Source organism: Kogia breviceps, chromosome X, assembly GCF_026419965.1.
Source record: "Kogia breviceps isolate mKogBre1 chromosome X, mKogBre1 haplotype 1, whole genome shotgun sequence".
Lineage (NCBI taxonomy): Eukaryota > Metazoa > Chordata > Mammalia > Artiodactyla > Physeteridae > Kogia > Kogia breviceps.
In genome coordinates this window covers 31102111-31121931 of record NC_081330.1, presented here as the reverse complement: position 1 = coordinate 31121931, position 19821 = coordinate 31102111, and the positions used below count along the sequence as shown (strand labels likewise).

At 40.1% G+C, this 19821-nt stretch overlaps 1 protein-coding gene across 1 annotated transcript in view; it reads left to right on the top strand.

Moving 5' to 3' along the window:
* Window positions 1–8843: 8843 nt before the first annotated feature.
* Window positions 8844–19821, top strand: part of LOC131748045 (actin filament-associated protein 1-like 2) — a 63763-nt gene continuing 52785 nt past the window's right edge. Inside the window, 2 exon segments of the mRNA XM_067023154.1 lie at window positions 8844–8963; window positions 9764–9781. Of these exon segments, the coding sequence (XP_066879255.1) occupies window positions 8844–8963; window positions 9764–9781 (138 nt within the window).

Genomic DNA, 19821 nt, shown 5'->3' with positions numbered 1-19821 from the left:
TATCAATTTTGTTTATCTTTTGAAAGAACCAGCTTTTAGTTTCATTGTTCTTTTCTGTTATTTTTTTAGTGTCTATCATTTATTTCTTCTCTGTTCTTTATGATTTCTTTTCTTCTACTAACTTTGGGTTTTGTTTGCTTTTCTTTCTCTAGCTCCTTCACATGCAAGGTTAGGTTGTTTATTTGAGATTTTTCTTGTTTCCTGAGGTAATCTTGCATAACTATAAACTTCTCTCTTAGTACTGCTTTTGCTGCATCCTATAGGTTTTGGGTGGTTGTGTTTTTGTTTTCATTTGTCTCCAGGTATTTTTTATTTCTATTTGTCTCTAGACATTTTTAAATTTCCTCTTTGATTTCTTCAGTGATCCTCTGTTGTTTAGTAGCATATTGTTTAGCCTCCACATGTTTGTGTATTTTGCAGTTTTTTTTTTATTGTAGTTGATTTCTAGTTTCATAGTGATGTGGTCTGAAAAGATTCTTGATATGATTTCAATTTTCTTAAATTTACTGAGGATTGCTTTGTAGCCCAGCATGTGATCTATCCTGAAGAATGTTCCATGTGCACTTGAGAAGAATGTGTTTTCTGCTTTCAGGTGGAATGCTCTATAAATATCAATTAAGTCTATTTGTTCTAATGTGTTATTTAAGGCCTGTGTTTCCTCATTGATTTTCTGTCTGGATGATCTGTCCATTGATGTAAGTGTGGTGTTAAAGTCCCCCACTATTATTGTGTTACTGTTGATTTCTCCTTTTATGTCTGTTAATATTTGCTTTGTATGTTGAGGTGCTCCTATGTTGGGTGCATATATATTTACAGTTACTAGTTAATATTCACTCTATCTTTAATTTTGTCATTTTGATTACAGTGTGTCTTGGTGTGTTCCTCTTTGGGTTAATCCTGTATGGGACTCTCTGTGCTTCCTGGACTTGTGTGACTGTTCTCTTTCCCAGGTTAAGGCAGTTTTCAGCTATTATCTATTCAAATATTTTCTCAGGCCCTTTCTCTCTTTTCCTTCTTGGACCTCCATAATGTGAATATTAGCATGCTTGAGGTTGTCCCAGAGGTCTCTTAAACTATCCTCATTTCTTTTCATTCTTTTTTTGTGTTCAGTGGCAGTGATTTCAACTACTGTCTTCCAGCTCACTGATCCATTCTTCTGCATCTTTTTTTTTTTTTTTTTTTTTTTTTTTTTTGCTGTACGCGGGCCTCTCACTGTTGTGGCCTCTCCTGTTGCAGAGCACAGGCTCCGGACGTGCAGGCTCAGCGGCCATGGCTCATGGGCCTAGCCGCTCCGCAGCATGTGGGATCTTCCCATACCAGGGCACGAACCCATGTCCCCTGCATCAGCAGGTGGACTCTCATCAACCACTGTGCCACCAGGGAAGCCCATTCTTCTGTATGTTTTATTCCACTATTTGATTACTTGTAGTGTGTTTTTTATTTCAGTTATTGCATTCTTCATCTCTGATTGTTCTTTAACTCTTTGTTAAAAACTTCTAACTTCTCACTCTGTGTATCCATTCTCCTCCCAATTTCTTGGACCATCTTTATGAGCACTACTCTGAACTCTTTCTTGGGTAGACTGCCTATCTCCACTTCACTTAGTTGTTCTGGGGTTTGGTTCCTTTGTCTGGAACCGCCTCATATTTTCTAAGTTGCTTTTTGTATTTTTATGTATGTGGTAGGTTACATTTCTTGACCTTGGAGAAGTGACCCTCTGTAGGCGATGTCCTGTGCATTCCAGCAGTACACTCCTTCTCGTCACCCTAGCCATTTGCCCTAGGAACTCCCCCAAGAGGGCTGTGTGGGCCCTTCTCTTGTGGCTGGCTGACCATGTGGATGGTCTGGTAGGCTTGGTTGGCCCCTAGTCTGGTTGGTTGCCAGGCTCTGCCTTGTGCAGATGCTATTGGCTGTATAGTGGGGCCTCGTCCGGAGGTGACTGGTTGCAGAACCCTAGGGGACCCCAGGGTTAGAGCTGGCTCACTGGTGGTCAGGTCCAGGGTCCTGAAGACTCTGGAGCTGTTGCCCACCCACTAGCAGGTGAAGCCAGATCCTGGGGTTAGTGCTGGATAACTGGCAGGCAGATCTTATTCCTGGAGTCTGGCTACAGGGCCTAGAGATCCCAGAGCTTGTTTCAGATTGTTGGGGTGGGGGCAGGTTCCTTACACAATTGATTATGGGGCGTGGGGTGTCCCAAAAATTGCTTTAGCCTGCTAGTGGGCAGGGCCAGGTCCCAGCTGGTCCTAGGGTAGGGTATAAGCAGACTCATTCCACAGTCTGTGGGGTCACAGTTTTCTTGCTTCTGGTATCTGCCCCCTGGTAGGTGAGGCTGGTTTAGAGGCTTATATAGGCTTCATGGTGGAAAAGGCCGGTGCCTGCCCACTGGTGGGTGGACCTGGGTCTTGGCTTTCTGGTGGGCAGGGCCATGTCTTGGGGCATGTCTAGAGGTGGCTGTGGGCTCAGGAAGTCTTTATGAAGCCTGTCTGCTGATGGGTGGGGCCGTGTCCCCTCCCAGTTAGTTGTTTGGCCTGAGGCGTCCCAGTACTAGAGCCTTCAGACTGTTGGGTGGGGCCACATCTTGGTGCTAATGAGCCAAGATGGCAGCAACCAGGAGTGTTCATGCAGTTGAATGTTCCCAAATATGTCTGACACTCATGTCTATGTCCCCACTGTGAGCCACAGCCACCACCACCACCACCACCACCACCCCTGCCTCTCCAAGACCAGCAGATAGGTCTGCCCCAGGTTCCTATCAAATTACTGTTTTTGCCCTGGGACCCAGTACACATGAGATTTTATGTATGCCCTTTAGGAGTGAAGTCTCTATTTCCCCCAGTCCTGTGGGGCTCCTGCAATTAAGCCCCACTAGCCTTCAAAGCCAAATGCTCTGGGGGTTCCTCTTCCCCATGCTGGACCCCCAGGCTGGGGAGCCTGATGTGGGGCTCAGAACTCTCACTCCTGTGGGAGAACCTCTGCAATATAATTATTCTCCAGTTTGTGGGTCCCCACACAGTGGGGTATGGGATTTGATTACATCATGAGTCCACCCCTCCTACCCATCTTACTTTGATTCCTTCTTTATATCTTTAGTTGTAGAAGCTCTTTTCCTGTAGGTTCCAGTCTTTTTCATTGATGGTTGTTCTGCAGATAGTTGTGATTTTGGTGTGCTCGTGAGAGGAGGTGAGCTCAGGTTCTTTACTCAACCATCTTGGCCACTCTCCACAAGTACATACTTAGCTGGGAACTAAGGAAATTCTGCCCTGAAATGGCCAAGATGAGGCTCTTTTTTGACATTCCAAAACTGGTTTTTGCTTATGCAATTAGAGAAAGCCAGCTTGATAAAACATCTTTTTGAAATTCTGACCCTAAAGGAACAAAGCCCTTCTAGGAGGAGCTCAAATTTCTCTCCCTGTGCCTTTGAGATGTAAATATTCTACCTAGGCTCTCAGGAACTCTTATCTAGACCATCTCTAATTCCTGAGACTGAGGGGAAAAAAGGGAGAAACTTTAAAAACTCAAGCAAGTAAACAACTTATTTCAACTGTTATTAATAAACTAGTGAGTTTTATATTATAATATCTGATTTATGACTAAGTTTCAAAACAAAGCTATGAGATCTCTAGTTGTGTCTGTCTATATGTCTGTGTGTACATTATAGATATGCTATGTCTCTATCCCCAAATGGTATTGACAAAATTAATTTGTAAATGAGCTCTATTTAATTGGCTTAAAGGAAATTAAGTGCTTAAGTAAGTTCTCAGAAATATAAAAGAAACTAACCCAAATGAATTTCAGCTTCATGTGGTCTTGGAAATATTTAGTATTAAAGTAATATTTGGTATTAAATTTAGTTAAAGTTTGTTGGTTTAATTAATACAGACATGTCTTTAGAGTCATCAACATTAAATATAATACTTTTATTATACCTAGGTTTAATAGAAGTCAAATAAGATTTTTTCTATTATGTAATTTGTCAGCAAGAAAAATAGCTTGGTATGATATTTTCATAAGTAAATTAAATGTAAATGAGATAAGAGTTTTTAGGTGAACTCTTTAAGAATAATTATGTTTTATGCTATGTCTATTTAAAAATAATTTCTCCAGATTTTTAGTAACTTGAAACTTTAGAGTTTTGCTAAATTAATTTAAATGATGGAAGTTTATTAAATATCTAGATCATCCCAGAATAAAATAAGATACTGAAACATTAAATACTGAACATAGGCTTCCTTTAACAGAGAAAGTAAAGATATTTAGGATTTAATAAATATGTTGCATGCTACATTACATTTTCTATAAGAAAGCACACACATTTTAGGAATTGTAAATAGTATTTATAACTTTGTCAATCTACAGAATGCTAATGTAAAAGACAGAATGCTAATGTAAAAGACTGCCCCTAATTCAGACACCAGTCATGAGTCCCAGGTTGCCACTTGTACTTTTGACCAATTGGCTATAAATCAGGGCTTCCCATGACCCCCTCCTCAGGTTTGATGATTTACTAGAACAGGTCACAGAACTCTGTGAAATGCTTATACTTACCAATGTAGTATAAAGGATACAACTCAGGAATAGCCAAATGGAAGACATGCATTTGGGGGGAGGGAGGTGCAGATCTTCCATGACCTCTCCTGGCGTGCCACCTTCCCAGCACCCTGATGTGTTCACCAACCCAGAAGCTCTCTGAACCCCACTGTTGAGGGATTTTTATGAAGATTTTATTATGTAGGCACAATTGATTAAAGCATTAGCCATTGGTGATTATATTACTCAGGGTTCTCCAGAGAAACAGAACCAATGGGAAATATATATGTGTATATATATTATGATGAATTGGTGGTGGCTCATGTGATTATGGAGACCAAGAAATCCCACTAATTACCATCTGCAGGCTGGAGACCCAGGAAAGCCAGTGGTGGTACAATTCAGTCGAAGTCTGAAGGCCTGAGAACCAGGGGAGGCAATAGTGTAACTCCTAGTCCAAAGGGCTGAGAAACCAGGGTGGGGGTTGATACTGAAAATCATGCTCTGCACACCGGCACCAAACTGAATCTTGGAGACAGATTGTGGGTGAAGTAGAAAAGAATGGCTTTATTGCTTTGCCAGGCAAAGGGGGCCACAGTGGGCTAATGCTTTCAAAACTGTGTCCCAACCTGGGGTGGGGGCTGGGGGGTTGTGAGGAGTCTTATAGTCAAGGGATTGGGTTGCTGATAAGGGTCAGGGTGCATGCAGGGCCTGCATTTCTTCAATCCAGAGATCATCTGGTATCAGATGGTCTCCTGATGGGCTTCTGTAGTTATCGAGGTTATTGAACTGTGACCTTCTCTCTGGAATAAAGAATGCTCCATCAAGTAGTTAACATCTTCCATTTGGTGGGGATTTTTAGTTCTGCAGAAGAGCTCAAGGATATTATTATGTGTATCCCTTGAGGAGGAACCAGGATCCTGCCCCAAGGCTGCACTGTTGTTTCTTGCCTCCTCCTCCCTTGTCTCTGCATCCCCCTCCCTTCCCTGATTAGCAACTCTTTGAACCTGCCCTTTGGAACTCAGGGAAGGTCATGGAGGCTGAATGAAGCCTATTTCCTACAAACAAGAAACGGAGGACACAGAAAGATTTTTGTGCCGGGGACCCCACAGGGTCCTGCTCCGTTTCAGTGTGAGAGGTGGTTTACTGGTGTAAGTCCTGGAGTCCAAAGGCCCAAGAACCAGGAGCTCTGATGTCTGACGGCAGGATTAGATGGATGTCCTACCTCAAGAAGAGAGAGAATTCACCATTTCTCTTCCTTTTTTGTTCTATTTGGGCCCTCAACAGATTGGATGATGCCAGCTTACACTGGTGAGGGTGATTGAACTCAATCTCCAGTCCCTTTCCCTTCCCTGGAGTTCAGAGGATGGGCCTGAAAGTTTAACCCTTTAATCATGCCTTGGTCCTGGGAGCAGCCCCAAGGCACCAGTCATCTAATTAGCATACAAAACACACTCTTATTATCTGGGAGATTCCAAGGGTTTTAGAATCTGTGTGCCAGCAACCAGGGACAAAGACTAAATATTTATTTCTTATTATATCACAGCATCCAATCTGGACCAAAGCACTAATTCTTTAAACCCTCTCTAAAACCACCTAACACAAATTAAAACCCCAAGTTAAGACTTTCTTCAACCTTTTATGGTGACAATTCATGGTTCATTCAATAAGCCATAAATCCCACTTGTTTCACTACAGGGATGGATGGTCCTAGTGTTCTTTAATGCTGGAAACAACAGCCTCCATCTTCAGGTTGTTTGCAAAGAGTAAGAAAATACATTCAAGTTTCACCTTTACTCACATGCCCAGAACTGGTCTCCTTGCCTCCAGTTTTCCTTCAGCCCACTCTTTCGTCTCCTCTGGCTTTATTTTCTAAAAAGAGGAAAATAATTTTGCAACACACCTACTTCACCCTTGGAAAGAGTTCAAAGTACTTAGCATGAAACTAATTTTAAAGATCTGTGAATAATTGAGTGAAATTTGGATCAGTTTTTCTGTGTTTGAAAGGATCTGTGCTCAGCAAGCTTGCTGAGGATTCCTAGAGACTTCCTTTGAAATACATTGTCAACAAAAGTGGAGCCTCTGTGTGTGCCCTGTATTTCCATAAAAAGTCTCAGATTTTCTCTCCTGATTAAAGTGGTTTTCCTTAAAAGAGTTCCTAAATGTGGAGAGAGGATGTAAAGAGGAGAGATTTATCAGTGTGGAAACAAAATAGGTGATCAAAGTATACTTGCTAACATCATTATCAAGATAAAGATACGCTTGGAAAGAGCTTCTTTCACCAAAACCTGGTAAATTCCTCTTGCTTTGTCTGGGGCACCCCCTTGTGACCACCTGGAGATGTTCTGAGCAGTTAGTGTTATACTCAGGTTGAAGAGGTCCTGCCATCTAGTGGCTAAATTGCATAATGCAACTTGCTTATTTAAAATTGAACTGAAGGCAAGGAACGCTTTAAACTTTTAGGAAATGGTCTGCCTTTAGTAGGAAAATAAAAGTCTTCATCTGGGAAGGATTTTGACTTGATCTTGAAGCTGAGGTTCCCTTTAATCCTAACTACATATGACCATGTGTGTGGGTATGTCTTGAAATCGTGATGGGATACATTTCAGGCAGCAGGATTCTGAGAGCAGAATTGGTGAGCACGTAGATTTCAGCAACAGTATTTGTCAGCCGAGGCCTCCCCTGCCTCCTACAGGGGTGCAGCAAAGCATGAAGGGGGCAGGATTTGTATCCCAGTGATTTCGGGGAGACAGCAATGAACAGCAATTTGGAGTGAGACCTTAGTTCCCTGACCAGAGATAGAACTTTAGTCGTGACGGTGAGAGTGCTGAGTACTAACCACTAGACCACGAGGGCCAGGGGCTAGGGTCTGTACCGCCCCAGTTCTTGTCTGCCTTGAAAAAAGTTTTTACAAAGAGACAGAAGGTAGAGAGGAAAGTAAGGTATTTATTACAAAAGCAGAGTACATGCTGACAGACACACAGGGGAGCTCAGAGAAAGTCATGCCTTTGGGAAGTTGAAATCGTTTATAAGGGGGCAGTCTCCCAGGTCTCTGTTTTCTTCTGGCCATTCGTCTTGTTTTGACCCAATAGCTGATTTGTCTCAGGGCCCTCCCTTATGTGCACGTGCATCCTTTAGCCAAGATGGATTTCAGTGCGAGGACCTTTGGGAAGTTAGCAAAACTTATTATTGGTCTGGTGTCCCCTCCCTTTTTGATCCCCGAGGAGCCTTTCTGTGCATGTGCAGTCAAGGTCTCCCTGACCCCAAGGATGAGAAATATGTGACCTCTTGACCTTTTGCCCAAGCAGGGTTTAGCCTCTCTCTGCCCCTGCCATTACTGTTATCTTAAAGTGTCCACATGAGACACAGTCTAGCTATTTACCCTGTTCCTGTTGTTATTTCTATCTCGAAGTATAAACAGGAGGCTGATTATAAATGTCTAACCTGGAGCCCATCTCTCTCCTGCCTTACCAGAAGGCCAGGGAGAATTGTGGAGTTCCAGGAGATGTAGGGGCCAAGACAGTGAGCTTGATGCACTGAGTATTTGATCTCGAGTGGCCTCAGCCTGCAGTGGCTTGAAGCAGCGTTTTGGTTCCCGGCCAGAGGTTGAGGTTGGGCAGCGGCAGAGAGCGCTGAATCCTAGCCGCTAGACCAGTGGCCAGTGACAAGGCCCTGGCCCTTCGGCTTTGCCAAAAAGAATTCCCACAAAGATGGAAAGTAGTGAAACAAAGTGTTTAATAGGAGGAAAAAGAGTACTGTACATGTGGATAGACACACGGGTGGACTCAGAGAGAATTGTGCCCTCGTGGTAGTTTAAATCACTTATATGGTGTATTTCTTCCGGGTTTCCTTTGGCCAATCAGTTTGATTTGTCTGGTTCTGAGTCCATATTTGGTATATCTCAGGATCCTCCCTTGTGTGCATGCATCTCTTAGCCAAGATGGATTCCAGCAAAGAGGCCTATGGGTAGCTTGACATCACTTCCCTTTTGACCTCCAAGGAGCTTCATAGTCAGGAAGGTCTCCTTGACTTCAAGAATGAGAAATACGTGGTCTTTTATCTCTTATCTGGGCTCAGCCTCTCTTCATCTTGGAGTATCGGGTCCACAGGGAACGAATTCCAGCTGCTCGCCCTGGGGCCCATCTATCTCCTGCCTCATATTGAGCTTGTAAATCAAAATCTGTCCACAGGCAGGGGTGGAGACACTGATTGGAAGTAATCTTCAAGAACCTGAGCCAAACACTTTTCCTTCCTCATCAGGTACATGCAATTTGCATATCCTATTGTCTGCTTATTAACCAGAATGTCTTGTAACAATGGCAGATTGTGAAACAGGCACACACGGGCAGTTGAACACAAGCTCTGAGGGGTTCATCCTGCGATTACATCCCTGTAATGAAGAGGCAAAAGGTGAGGATGTGACAATGGGATATTCGGTAACGTAATAAAATCAGGATTTGATCTACTGCAACATGACTTGCTCACAGCACAGGTAGAATATCAAATGATCCATGTGAAATTCAATCCTTGTATAATTTTCTTATTATATCCTTTGTTCTCCTATTAATCTGAATGCCATACAGAACAGTATGTAACTCAGGTTTTCATTAACTTGATGCTTCCTTTTATCTTCAAAAAAAAGAAGAATAGAACCTGAGCCAAGGCAAAACTGGAGAGAACAGAAGCAAGTCAGAAAGCAGGTCATGATGGTCCTGGCCTGTGGCTGAGAAAGGAATTAGAGTATACTAAGCTCGCCTTTATTGGCATTGAAACTGGCCCAGCCCAGAGAAGGGTAGTTGGAGCTGGAGCTGAGGCTGGGAGTCTAGAAGCATCAAGTGTTATGAAGGTTTGCAGGTCAAGTTGGTCTCCGCTCTGTAGGGGAACAAAATTTGTCACCCCAAAATGTCTCTTTGGCATGCAGATTATTTTGAGCTGAAAATAATCAAGACAAAAAGACTCAGGAAGAAGCTTTGACCTTCCCCTAAAGAATGTGGATAGAGGACCTATTCTAGGAAGGGAGCTATCACCATAGATAACTATAATATGAACTAGGTGTGTAGACAGGGAAGAACCTAGCAAAGTCTGTTTGTTACAATTCCTCTCTGTCTCCCACTGTCTCTGCCTGGCCCAGCATACATTTGTTTACCAAACATTTGCTTTTCCATCTCCATGTGAATTGCCTTCCTCCCCTTTGAAGTCCCAAACCACTACCCCTAACACCCTCTTTTGTCTTTAGCTGAAGATGGTATTAAAGGTGAGTGTTTCAGCCATTTTTGTGAATTACTCAGTTTTCCTGGGTCCCTCCCATGAATACGTTACTAAACTTTGTTTGATTTTCTCCTATTAATTTGTCTCATGCCAATTTAATTCTTAGACCAGTCAGGAGAACCTAGAAGAGTAGAAGAAAATGTCTTCCTCCCCGACAACCCTAAGATGAAATCAGAAAGTCCATGTATAACAAGGAGAGAGCAATGGATTTGTAGCATGAGAGCCCCATGTGTGTGAATTTGTCATGTGAAACCCTGGCTCATAACGGCAAAAGCAATTAGGCTCTTTGCACCTTGGTTTCCTAGCACACTTGCTTATATCACCTTTCACACTGTCCACTGCTGTCCCTTTTTATCAAGGAAGTCTTTCTTCTGATGCAGGTCAACCCCTTGTTCATTACCTTGTCTCTTGGTTTGTTTCTACTCTCAATGCGCCGCATTCATTGCCCCCTTTCTGTTTCGCCATGTACACTGACCACCATGTACAGGCCAATGGCTACATGAAGTTCCAGATGAATACTTTTTGCTGTTTGGGGGTTCCTATATTTGAGCATTGCCTTATCACCAAGCCTATATCCTTTGGTAGGCTTTCGAAACAAAGGCAGCTGTCTTTTGTTGGTACAACATTTGATCTTGGATATGGTCTTTCCACTGTCTATTTGGAACCTTATTGACCATAAGTGATTTCTCCATCTCTGGCTTCATATCCATATATTTACTTGTAGTCTGGTTTTATTTTATTGATTACTAGTTTAGAAAGTCCATATGGCTGTTGGATTAATTGTATCCTCTAGAAGTTGACACTTTTCTTTTTTTTAAATTTTTGGCCGCGGTGGGTCTTCATCGCTGCGCGCGGGCTTTCTCTAGTTGCGGTGAGCAGGGGCTACTCTTCGTTGCGGTGCGTGGGCTTCTCATTGTAGCGGCTTCTCTGTTGTGGAGCACAGGCTCTAGGTGTGCGGGCTTCAGTCGTTGCAGCATGCGGGCTCAGCAGTTGTGGCTCAGGGGCTTCTAGAGCACAGGGTGAGTAGTTGTGGCGCACGGACTTAGTTGCTCTGCGGCATGTGGGATCTTCCTGGACCAGGGCTCGAACAAGTGTCCCCTGCATTGGCAGGCGGATTCTTAACCACTGCGCCACCAGGGAAATCCCCTAGAAGTTGACTCTTAAGTTGGTTTGCTAGTGTTATGGCTCAGAGTCAGATGATATCTAGTCCTCATGTAGCTCCTAGACCTGGGCTTGAATAAGTACTTATGCTAAGTGAAATAAGCCAGACAAAAAGGACAAACATTATTAAATATTATATGCTTCCACTTATATGAGGTACTTAGAATAGTAGAATAGGCAAATTCATAGAGACAGAATGTAGAATGGTGGTTACCAGGGGCTGGATGGGAGGAGTAAATGGGGAGTTACTGTTTAATGAGTAAAGAGTTTCTGTCCAGGATGATGAACATGTTCAGAAAATGGATAGTGGTGATGGTTGCACAATCTTGTGAAAGTATTCAATGCCACTGATTTGTACACTTAAAAACTGGTTAAAATGGTAAATTTTGTTATATTATTTGATGATGATTAAGTAAAATAATATTCAGGAGAAAGATAGTTTCAATTACCATATCTAAAAGCAATTGGGGGCTTCCCTGGTGGTGCAGTGGTTAGGAATCCACCTGCCAATGCAGGGGACATGGGTTCAATCCCTGGACCGAGAAGATCCCACATGCCACGGAGCAACCAAGCCTGTGCGCCACAACTACTGAGCCTGCGCTCTGGAGCCCGCGAGCCACAACTACTGAGCCCGCATACCTAGAGCCCATGCTCCACAATAAGAGAAGCCACGACAATGAGAAGCCTGTGCACCACAACGAAGAGTAGCCCCCACTCGCCACAGCTAGAGAAAGCCCAAGCACAGCAACGAAGTCCCAACACAGCCAAAAATAAAAACAAATAAATAAATACATTTATAAAAATAAATGAAAGCAATTAGGTTTTTGTCACCACAGAATGTTGTCACCTACTCCACACTATCTGAAAGTTTAAAAATAAACAGAAACATTCTCTAAGTACAAAAATAACTAAGATAATAAGGCTCAATTACAAAAAAATGTTTATGTTCATATCTAAGAATGTTATACCATTTGAAGTTAAAGATGGTAAAAAGAAACAAAATTGCTCTTAATTTGAGAATGTATTTCCTGTATTATTGTAGTGGGATGAATGGTGGTCTCCAAAAGGACATGTCCATGTCCTAATCCATAGAACTTGTGAATATTACCTTATATGGCAAAAGATGTGATTACCTTAAGGATCTTAAGAGGAGGGGCTTATCCTGGATTATCTGAGTGGGCTCTAAGTGCAGTCACATGTATCCTTATAAAAGAGAGGAAGGAGAAGTGTACAGACACACAGAGGGGATTGTCATGTGAATATGAAGCAGAGAGAGATGTGGCCACAGGCCAAGGAATGCCAACAGCCATCAGAAGCTGGAAGAGGCAAGGAACAGAGCCTCTAGAGGGAGTGTGGCCCTGCCAACACCTTGATTTTGGACTACTGGCCTTCAGAATTGACAGAATACTTTGTTTTTTGAAGCCATCCAGTTTGTAGGAATTTATTGTGGCAGGCTTAGGAAACTAATACAATTATCTTTACATCACTTTATTAATTCTACTTTGCCTTCTAGATGAATTTCATATTCTCTATGGAGTTTTCAGTTATTGAGAGACTGTACTGAAAGAGGAACATAAGATGGTGAGCTCACAAAGGAAAGTTAAAGAGTCATATTCTCTAAAATTATACCATACTTGTATACAGCTATGGAGTTTTCACACACTGATGACCACCAATGGCCAGAAGTACTGAAAAACTCTAGTTAAAAGTTTTCCCTTTGACAAGTTGATTTCTCTCAAAGGAGAATCAAGTCATGCAGTTCAAGACTCAATATATATAGAGTTCAAGTTTATACATTTATTTCTGCTTCATTCCATGAGACAGAGCAGGTGGTAATCCTGGAGGAAGATCCTCCAACAAAAGTGATGGTGGTGGTGATGGTTTACCACTCATTCTAGGTAAAGTAGTTGGAGGAGGAGGAGCAACTCTTCTGGGTAGAGGTGGCGCTGGTAGAGCTGTTGATGAGGATGACCATCTATCTGCCTGTGGATGCAGGAGAAGAGGTCCTGAAATTTACAAGCAAGCTGAGGGCTCATGCTCCTGTAATATAAATAATCCAGGGTTTAAGTGCTTGTAGTAAAATATACAGTAAACAATTCATGACAGTAGAAATTTGTGTTTTCTTATAGATTATACATTGCTTATTTATCAACATTCAAAGGCTTAATAGTACATGCATAAGTCAGATATTTGATAAGTCAGATATTTCATAAGCATTTTAAACTCTACACAATGACTACTCCTGCTAACACCCTAATGAGAGGACAGTTGGCACCCTCATCAAAGGCTTTCTGAAATACTTCCCCAAAATGATGAAAAATTGTATTTCATGATAAACATATGCAAAGAAGAATTATTCTATATGGCTAGCCAACTATCCTATAAGTTGGTTCAAACATGGATAATTAATACAAGGTCATGGGTTTGAGGTCCTTGAGGGTCAATTAGCTTTAGACAGAGTCTGTCTCACAGTGCCAATGACCTACCTGTCTTCTAATAACATAATTAATATTCATTTGCATAGTAATATATTATCAAAGTTTTTACATGTATTATCCTTTTTGATTCTTATTATCACCTTGTAATATAGATAGGGCAAGTTTTAGCTCACTTCTTGTGAACAAGAAAAATGAAACTCCAAGATTTAAATGACTGAACAAAGCTTATGTGGGTAGTGTGAAACATGAGTAAGATTTTAATGCAGTTCCCACACCTAATTTAGTTCCCTTACTATTATAGCAGACTATCTCCTCATGAATGCATATTATTTGTCATGAGATGAGGACCGAACCTTGGAGAATGCCGCACTGAGAAGTAAAAGGGAGAGTAAATGACTTCTCAGAGATGTGAAAAGGGAAGTAGGAGGACAGGAAAAAATGAAACCTTTATTAAAATTATAAAATATTATAAATACAATGAAACAGAAAAAGGCTAGGAAAAGGCCACTAGATTGGGTCATTTGGGGTTCACTGGTGACTTTTGACATAACTTTTAAGTCGAATGTGGAAACAGACCAATTTAAGAAACAAATACGTATTGAGGACAGCACTTAATCAACTGCAAAATTTAGACACTGATGAAAATTTTAAGTATACATGGGAGCTTTTGTCAAAGGTGGATATATAAAGTTTATAGGTTATTAAATTATGGTAGTCCAGATTCTCAGAGGTCTACAGAGGGTTTGGGGAAATCATTAAAATGGGGATTTTCTTCTTGAAAGGAAATACCATGGGCTCAATTATTCACACCATCATGAAAATTTCCTCTGAAAAGTTTTGCTTGTGTAATACGTTCTATCACAAAACATTCAGGGTAGTTTAAGAAACTAATGCCTGAGTCTTTTGCACATATGAATGTTTACTGTCTTAGAAAATAAAATCTGTAGAGTTATTTAAACTAAAGTGCTAATTTGCCAGAAAGTCTGCTACTGGTCACATTTTTCTTCCATCTAACAAAATAATTTTCTTCCATAGAACTTACTGTAACATGACACAATATATAGTTTCATCACCTGGGTTCAGTACTTAAGCTTAGGACTGAGCTCTGAATTCTTCATTTCTCTGCAGTGATCACCACCATAGATGTTCACTTAATAATATCATTTCACAAAAGCTCAAAACAATATTATGTATGAAATAGAGCATTACATCTCAGACCCCCAGTCATGATTATTTTCATGACAATTGGGGGTAGAGCTAGTACTAGTGGTGGTAATAATGAAGAAATATGTCACCAACCAAAGGCAAACAAACCCATTTTCACTCCTGGGAAAAAAAAGAAAAAGAAAAAAAATGGGTGGACCAAGGAGCTTTTCTTGATTTATCATGGACATTTTTAATGTTTTTCTGTTGAAGTGTAGATCTTAGAAATTAGTATGGTTTTTTAATATTTCATACCATACATTTAAATTTAATGAATAAGAAAATGGGACCTAAAAAAGATGTCCTCCAATAGGTGCATGGATAAACTGTGGTACACCCATACAGTAGAGTAAAAGAAATCACTGATTAAGAGAAATGAGCTATGAAGCCAAGAAAAGATATGGAGAAAACTGAAATGCATATTGCTAAGTGAAAGAAACCAAACTGAAAAAGCTACATACTGTAGGATTGCAAGTATATAACATTCTGGAAAAGGCAAACCTATTCATTGTTCAAAGGCCAATGGTTGTAAGGGGTTCAGGGTTGGAGAGAGAGGGGTGAATAAGTGGAGCACAGAGGATTTTTAGGGACGTAAAACTACTGTGTGTGAGTCTATAATGGTAGATACATGCCATCATGTATTTGTTAAAACCCATAGAATGTACAACATGAAGAGTGAACCTAATGCACACTATGGACTTCAGTTAAAAATAATGTATTTAAATTGGCTCATCAACTGTAACAAATGAATCATACTAATTCAATATATTAACTGGGAGCAGGGTGAGAGGGTATATTAGAAATCTCTGTACTTTTAAAAAAAATCATAAAGTTCTCAAGCAATTCAACTTCTTAACTATATTTAACCTTGAAAAGAGATTGCACTTGTAGAATGTTCAAATTGATGCATATTAATACAAATTAGAATCTTTCTACCACACCGTGAATTGTCTAGCATGTAAAAAGAGGTGTTCTGCAAAATTGGACACCAAAAATGCATTCTTTTTAAGATGGCTAACCAAAACACTTATATAAAATGTTAAAAGTAGGAATGTGAGAAGTTAAACTATAGTGCTAAGTCAGAGAGATCATCTGAATGGTGGACATCCTTCCATTGTATCTTGTCCCAGACCGTGCCTCAGTCAGGACTCTAAACAGATTCAACAAGACTGAAGTTGTAGAATGAACACGGTTCAAATCCAGCTATAGAAAAGGTAATATTTATCTTATTTGACCTTTGTTGCCAATGTCACTTCAGGTCATTTTAGAAGGTTGCACGCTCATCCAAATGATGCTAATTGTTTCCAAAAGTGGTTTATCTTCTTATCTAGAATTGTCTTTAGAATTTGTAGAACAATAAAAACTACTTTCACTATTACTAAATATTAATCCACAGAGTATATTTGACTTTTGGAAATTATAAAAAGTCATTTGTATCCAAGTTTGAGGAAAGAGCAGGTGAGCAATCTGATAGTGTTTGGGGGTCAAACCTGAAATACTACTTAATAATTTTTTTATTCATCCCTACCTGAGTTCTGGACCCCACAGAGGCTGATCCAAAACTTTTCTAGTCTATTTAAATTTCAAAAGTGCCAAAGAGCCTTCATGGACAGTAAATAAACTTATTTGCTAGTTCACTGAGAAGATGGAGGTCCTCCAACGTGAGCTTGTTCAACTTGATTATTATCCACATTTTCTCTGAACCCACACTCTCATCTCCCCTCCTAAAGTTTTCTCCACATTATTTTTTAGTTTGGTAACTGCACAAACACACTGTCCACAATTTCCGTTTGTAAATGTTTCATTGGTACATTTGCAGAGAGGCACTCAATATTCCTGCTTGAAATTTAAATTAGCTAAACAATCTGTAACCACACATAGAATCAGAATCACGCAGATCTGAAATATATGAACTGGAAGAAGTCTTCTTAGAAGTCCACTAATCTTATCCTCTCCTGTTAATAATGAAGAAACTAAGATCCAAGGAGTATAAATGACATACTTAAAGCTATAGCCGATTAATGACAAAACTGAGACTTAAAAAAATTTATTCTATTTATTATTTTTGGCTGCATTGGGTGTTCATTGCTGTGTGCGGGCTTCCTCTAGTTGCAGTGACCAGGGGCTACTCTTCGTTGTGGGTCGCGGGCTTCTCACTGAGGTGGCTTCTCTTGTTGCAGAGCACGGGCTCTAGGCTCTTGGGTTTCAGTAGTTGTGGCTCGCGGGCTCTGGAACGCAGGCTTAGTAGTTGTGGCGCACGGGTTTAGCTGCTCCACAGCATGTGGGATCTTCCTGGACCAGGGCTCGAACCCGTGTCCCCTGCATTGGCAGGCAGAATTCTTAACCACTGTGCCACCAGGGAAGCCCAAAACTGAAACTTTTTAATGACTTCTTTTAACTATTTTATACTACTACTTTAAATGGCTCACAAAAAGAGAAGGCATGCAGGCAGCCACTGAGAGAACATACATGCTTTCATTTTAATTTTAAATGTTGGTTATCAGAATAAAACATCAAGCACTGAAATTTCTTTGTTATTTTTCAGTGCCCCTTTTCCCAAAATACACTAATACAGAAATCTAGGGCAGATACATAGTCATCATTTGCTCCATTCTTGTGGTATCTGCTAACAATGCAAGCCCTAAACTAAGTGGATTCTAAGATTCTCAAAGGGAATTTTGAATGTGCTGCTTAAAACAAGAATGCACAGGGCTTCCCTGGTGGCGCAGTGGTTGAGAATCCGCCTGCCGATGCAGGGGACACGGGTTCGTGCCCCGGTCCGGGAAGATCCCACATGCCGCGGAGCGGCTGGGCCCGTGAGCCATGGCCGCTGAGCCTGCGCGTCCAGAGCCTGCGCTCCGCAACGGGAGAGGCCACAACAGTGAGGGGCCCGCGTACCACAAAAAAAAAAAAAAAAAAAAAGAATGCACAATATATGCAAGAATGCATATATTAGATGCATAAAGACCTATTAATCAAAATGCATGAAATTTCTTTCATCAATAAACTTGACAACTTCATGCAATATACTCATGCTCTTAGAATTTTCTCCAGCAGAGAAAAAAGCAAAAAAAAAAAATCCTGAAGTTACTTCAACGATACTCTATAATTTATGGAATGATAGAAAACTATCTCCAAGATAAGTCAAACTCTAGAGAGACAGAATATGTAAGCACTTTACCTTACTATCAGAGGCTGAAAACCAGAGAGCTTTTAGTCTTGTGCTTCTCTCTTCCACCAGCAGGAGAGAAATATTATACTAAGGTTTCATAGGATGTAGGAGAAAAAGGAATGAAACTTTTGGTAGAACCTAATATAATTGCAGCTATGCTTTCATGAAAGTGAAAGAAAATCTAGATATAAATAACATTAAGATATTAATAAAGTTGGCATTTGTTCAAAAGCATTTGTATAAGTGATTCACATGGGAAGAAAAAGCAAACTCAAATTTCAGCAAGTCTGCATAAAGTAGCAGTATCATTTGAAATTTTCTAATTAGAAAATTGAAAGAAGCCAAGTGGGGTCACTCTAAGCAGAGACAGAAAGGAGGAGAGGTTATACCATTTTGCTGCTATCAAAGAGTGACTTTAGAGACCATAGCAGATAGAACTAGGTAACTATCTCACAGTTCTACAAGGAACTACCTATTGAAAAAAGAAATGTGAAGGAATGAAATGGGAATTATTTAGGTTGCTTGCTTCTAAACATATCCTTTGAGCTATCTAATTTCCTTTCATTTATCACTTTAATATAAAAAGGGTAGTGTTTTTCTTCTACATCTGTTAAAGGTGATAAGGAAGGAACAGTAGATTATAGTAACCTTATTTTATTAGGAAAAACAAATGACAGAATCTGAGGAATAGACAGAAAAAGGAATAAAGAAAAGTAAATAGAGCTTAAATGACTTATCAGACATCATGAAGTAGATCAATATATGCATTATGGCAGTCCCAGATAAATAGCAAGCTAAAAGGGCAGAGAGATTATTTGAAGAAATAATGGCTGAAAATTTCCAAAATTTGATAGATGATTTTAGCCTACAAATCCAACAAGTTTAATGAACTTTGAAGTAGGATAAAAGAAAAGAAAATCATATTGAGACACACTGTAATCAAACTGTCTAAAGTCAGTGACAGAATCTTGAAAGCAGCAAGAGAAAAGCAACTTGTCACTTAACAGGGATATGATTATCAGCAGATTTGCCAGCAGAAATCTAGCTAGCCAAAGGGAAGTGGGATGATATGTTTAACTTGTTGAAAGAAAAAACTGTCAACCGAGATTTCTGTATCTGGCAAAAATTGTCCTTCAAAAATGAGAGAGAAATTACACATTCCAAGACAAACGACAGCTGAGAGAGTTCATTACCACTAAATCTGCCCTACAAGAAATGTTAAAAGGAATCCTTTAGGTTGAAATAGATGGATTCTAGACTGTAACTCAAATCCATATGAAGATATAAAATTTTCCTGTAAAGATTTTCAGAAACCCCAAATCCTTCAAACAATCCAAATGTCCAGCAACTGATGAATAAACAAATTGTCATATATCAGTACAGTAGAATACTTCTCAACAATAAAAATGAATGAACCACTGATATATGCAATGCCATGGATGAATCTCAAAAGCATTGTGCTAAGTGAAAGAAGCCGGAAACAAAAGGATCATTACGTTATGATTCCATGTATATTAGTTTTTAAAAAGACAGAACTACATGAAATTAGATCAGTAGTTTCCAAGGGATGGAAGTAGAGTGAGATCACTGACTAGAAAGGAACCAGAGAACTTTCTGGGATCATAGAAATATTTCATATCTTGATTGTGATAGTGGTTACATGACTATATACATATATCAAAACTCAATTTTGTACACTTTGAAAGCGAATTTTACAATAGTAAATTATATGTAAATAGAAATGAGGCATATGTTCACAAAGAAACCCACACACATATTTCACAGTTTGTCAGGCTGTATAATATATTTCTTTAACAACTTCCCAATTGGTAGACATTTCACTTGTTTACAGTGCTGCACTACTGCACTACCAAAACATCAATATCTACCAATAATTCAATATATGTGGTTATGGATCCAGAAACGTAAAGCACTGTATAACTGAAAAAACATTTTGAAAGTCTCACAAAAGATAGAGGAGAGTATATGTAATGTGATTGAATTGATTAAAATAATCAAATTTTAAAGAAACGACAAATGAGTGTATGCTGG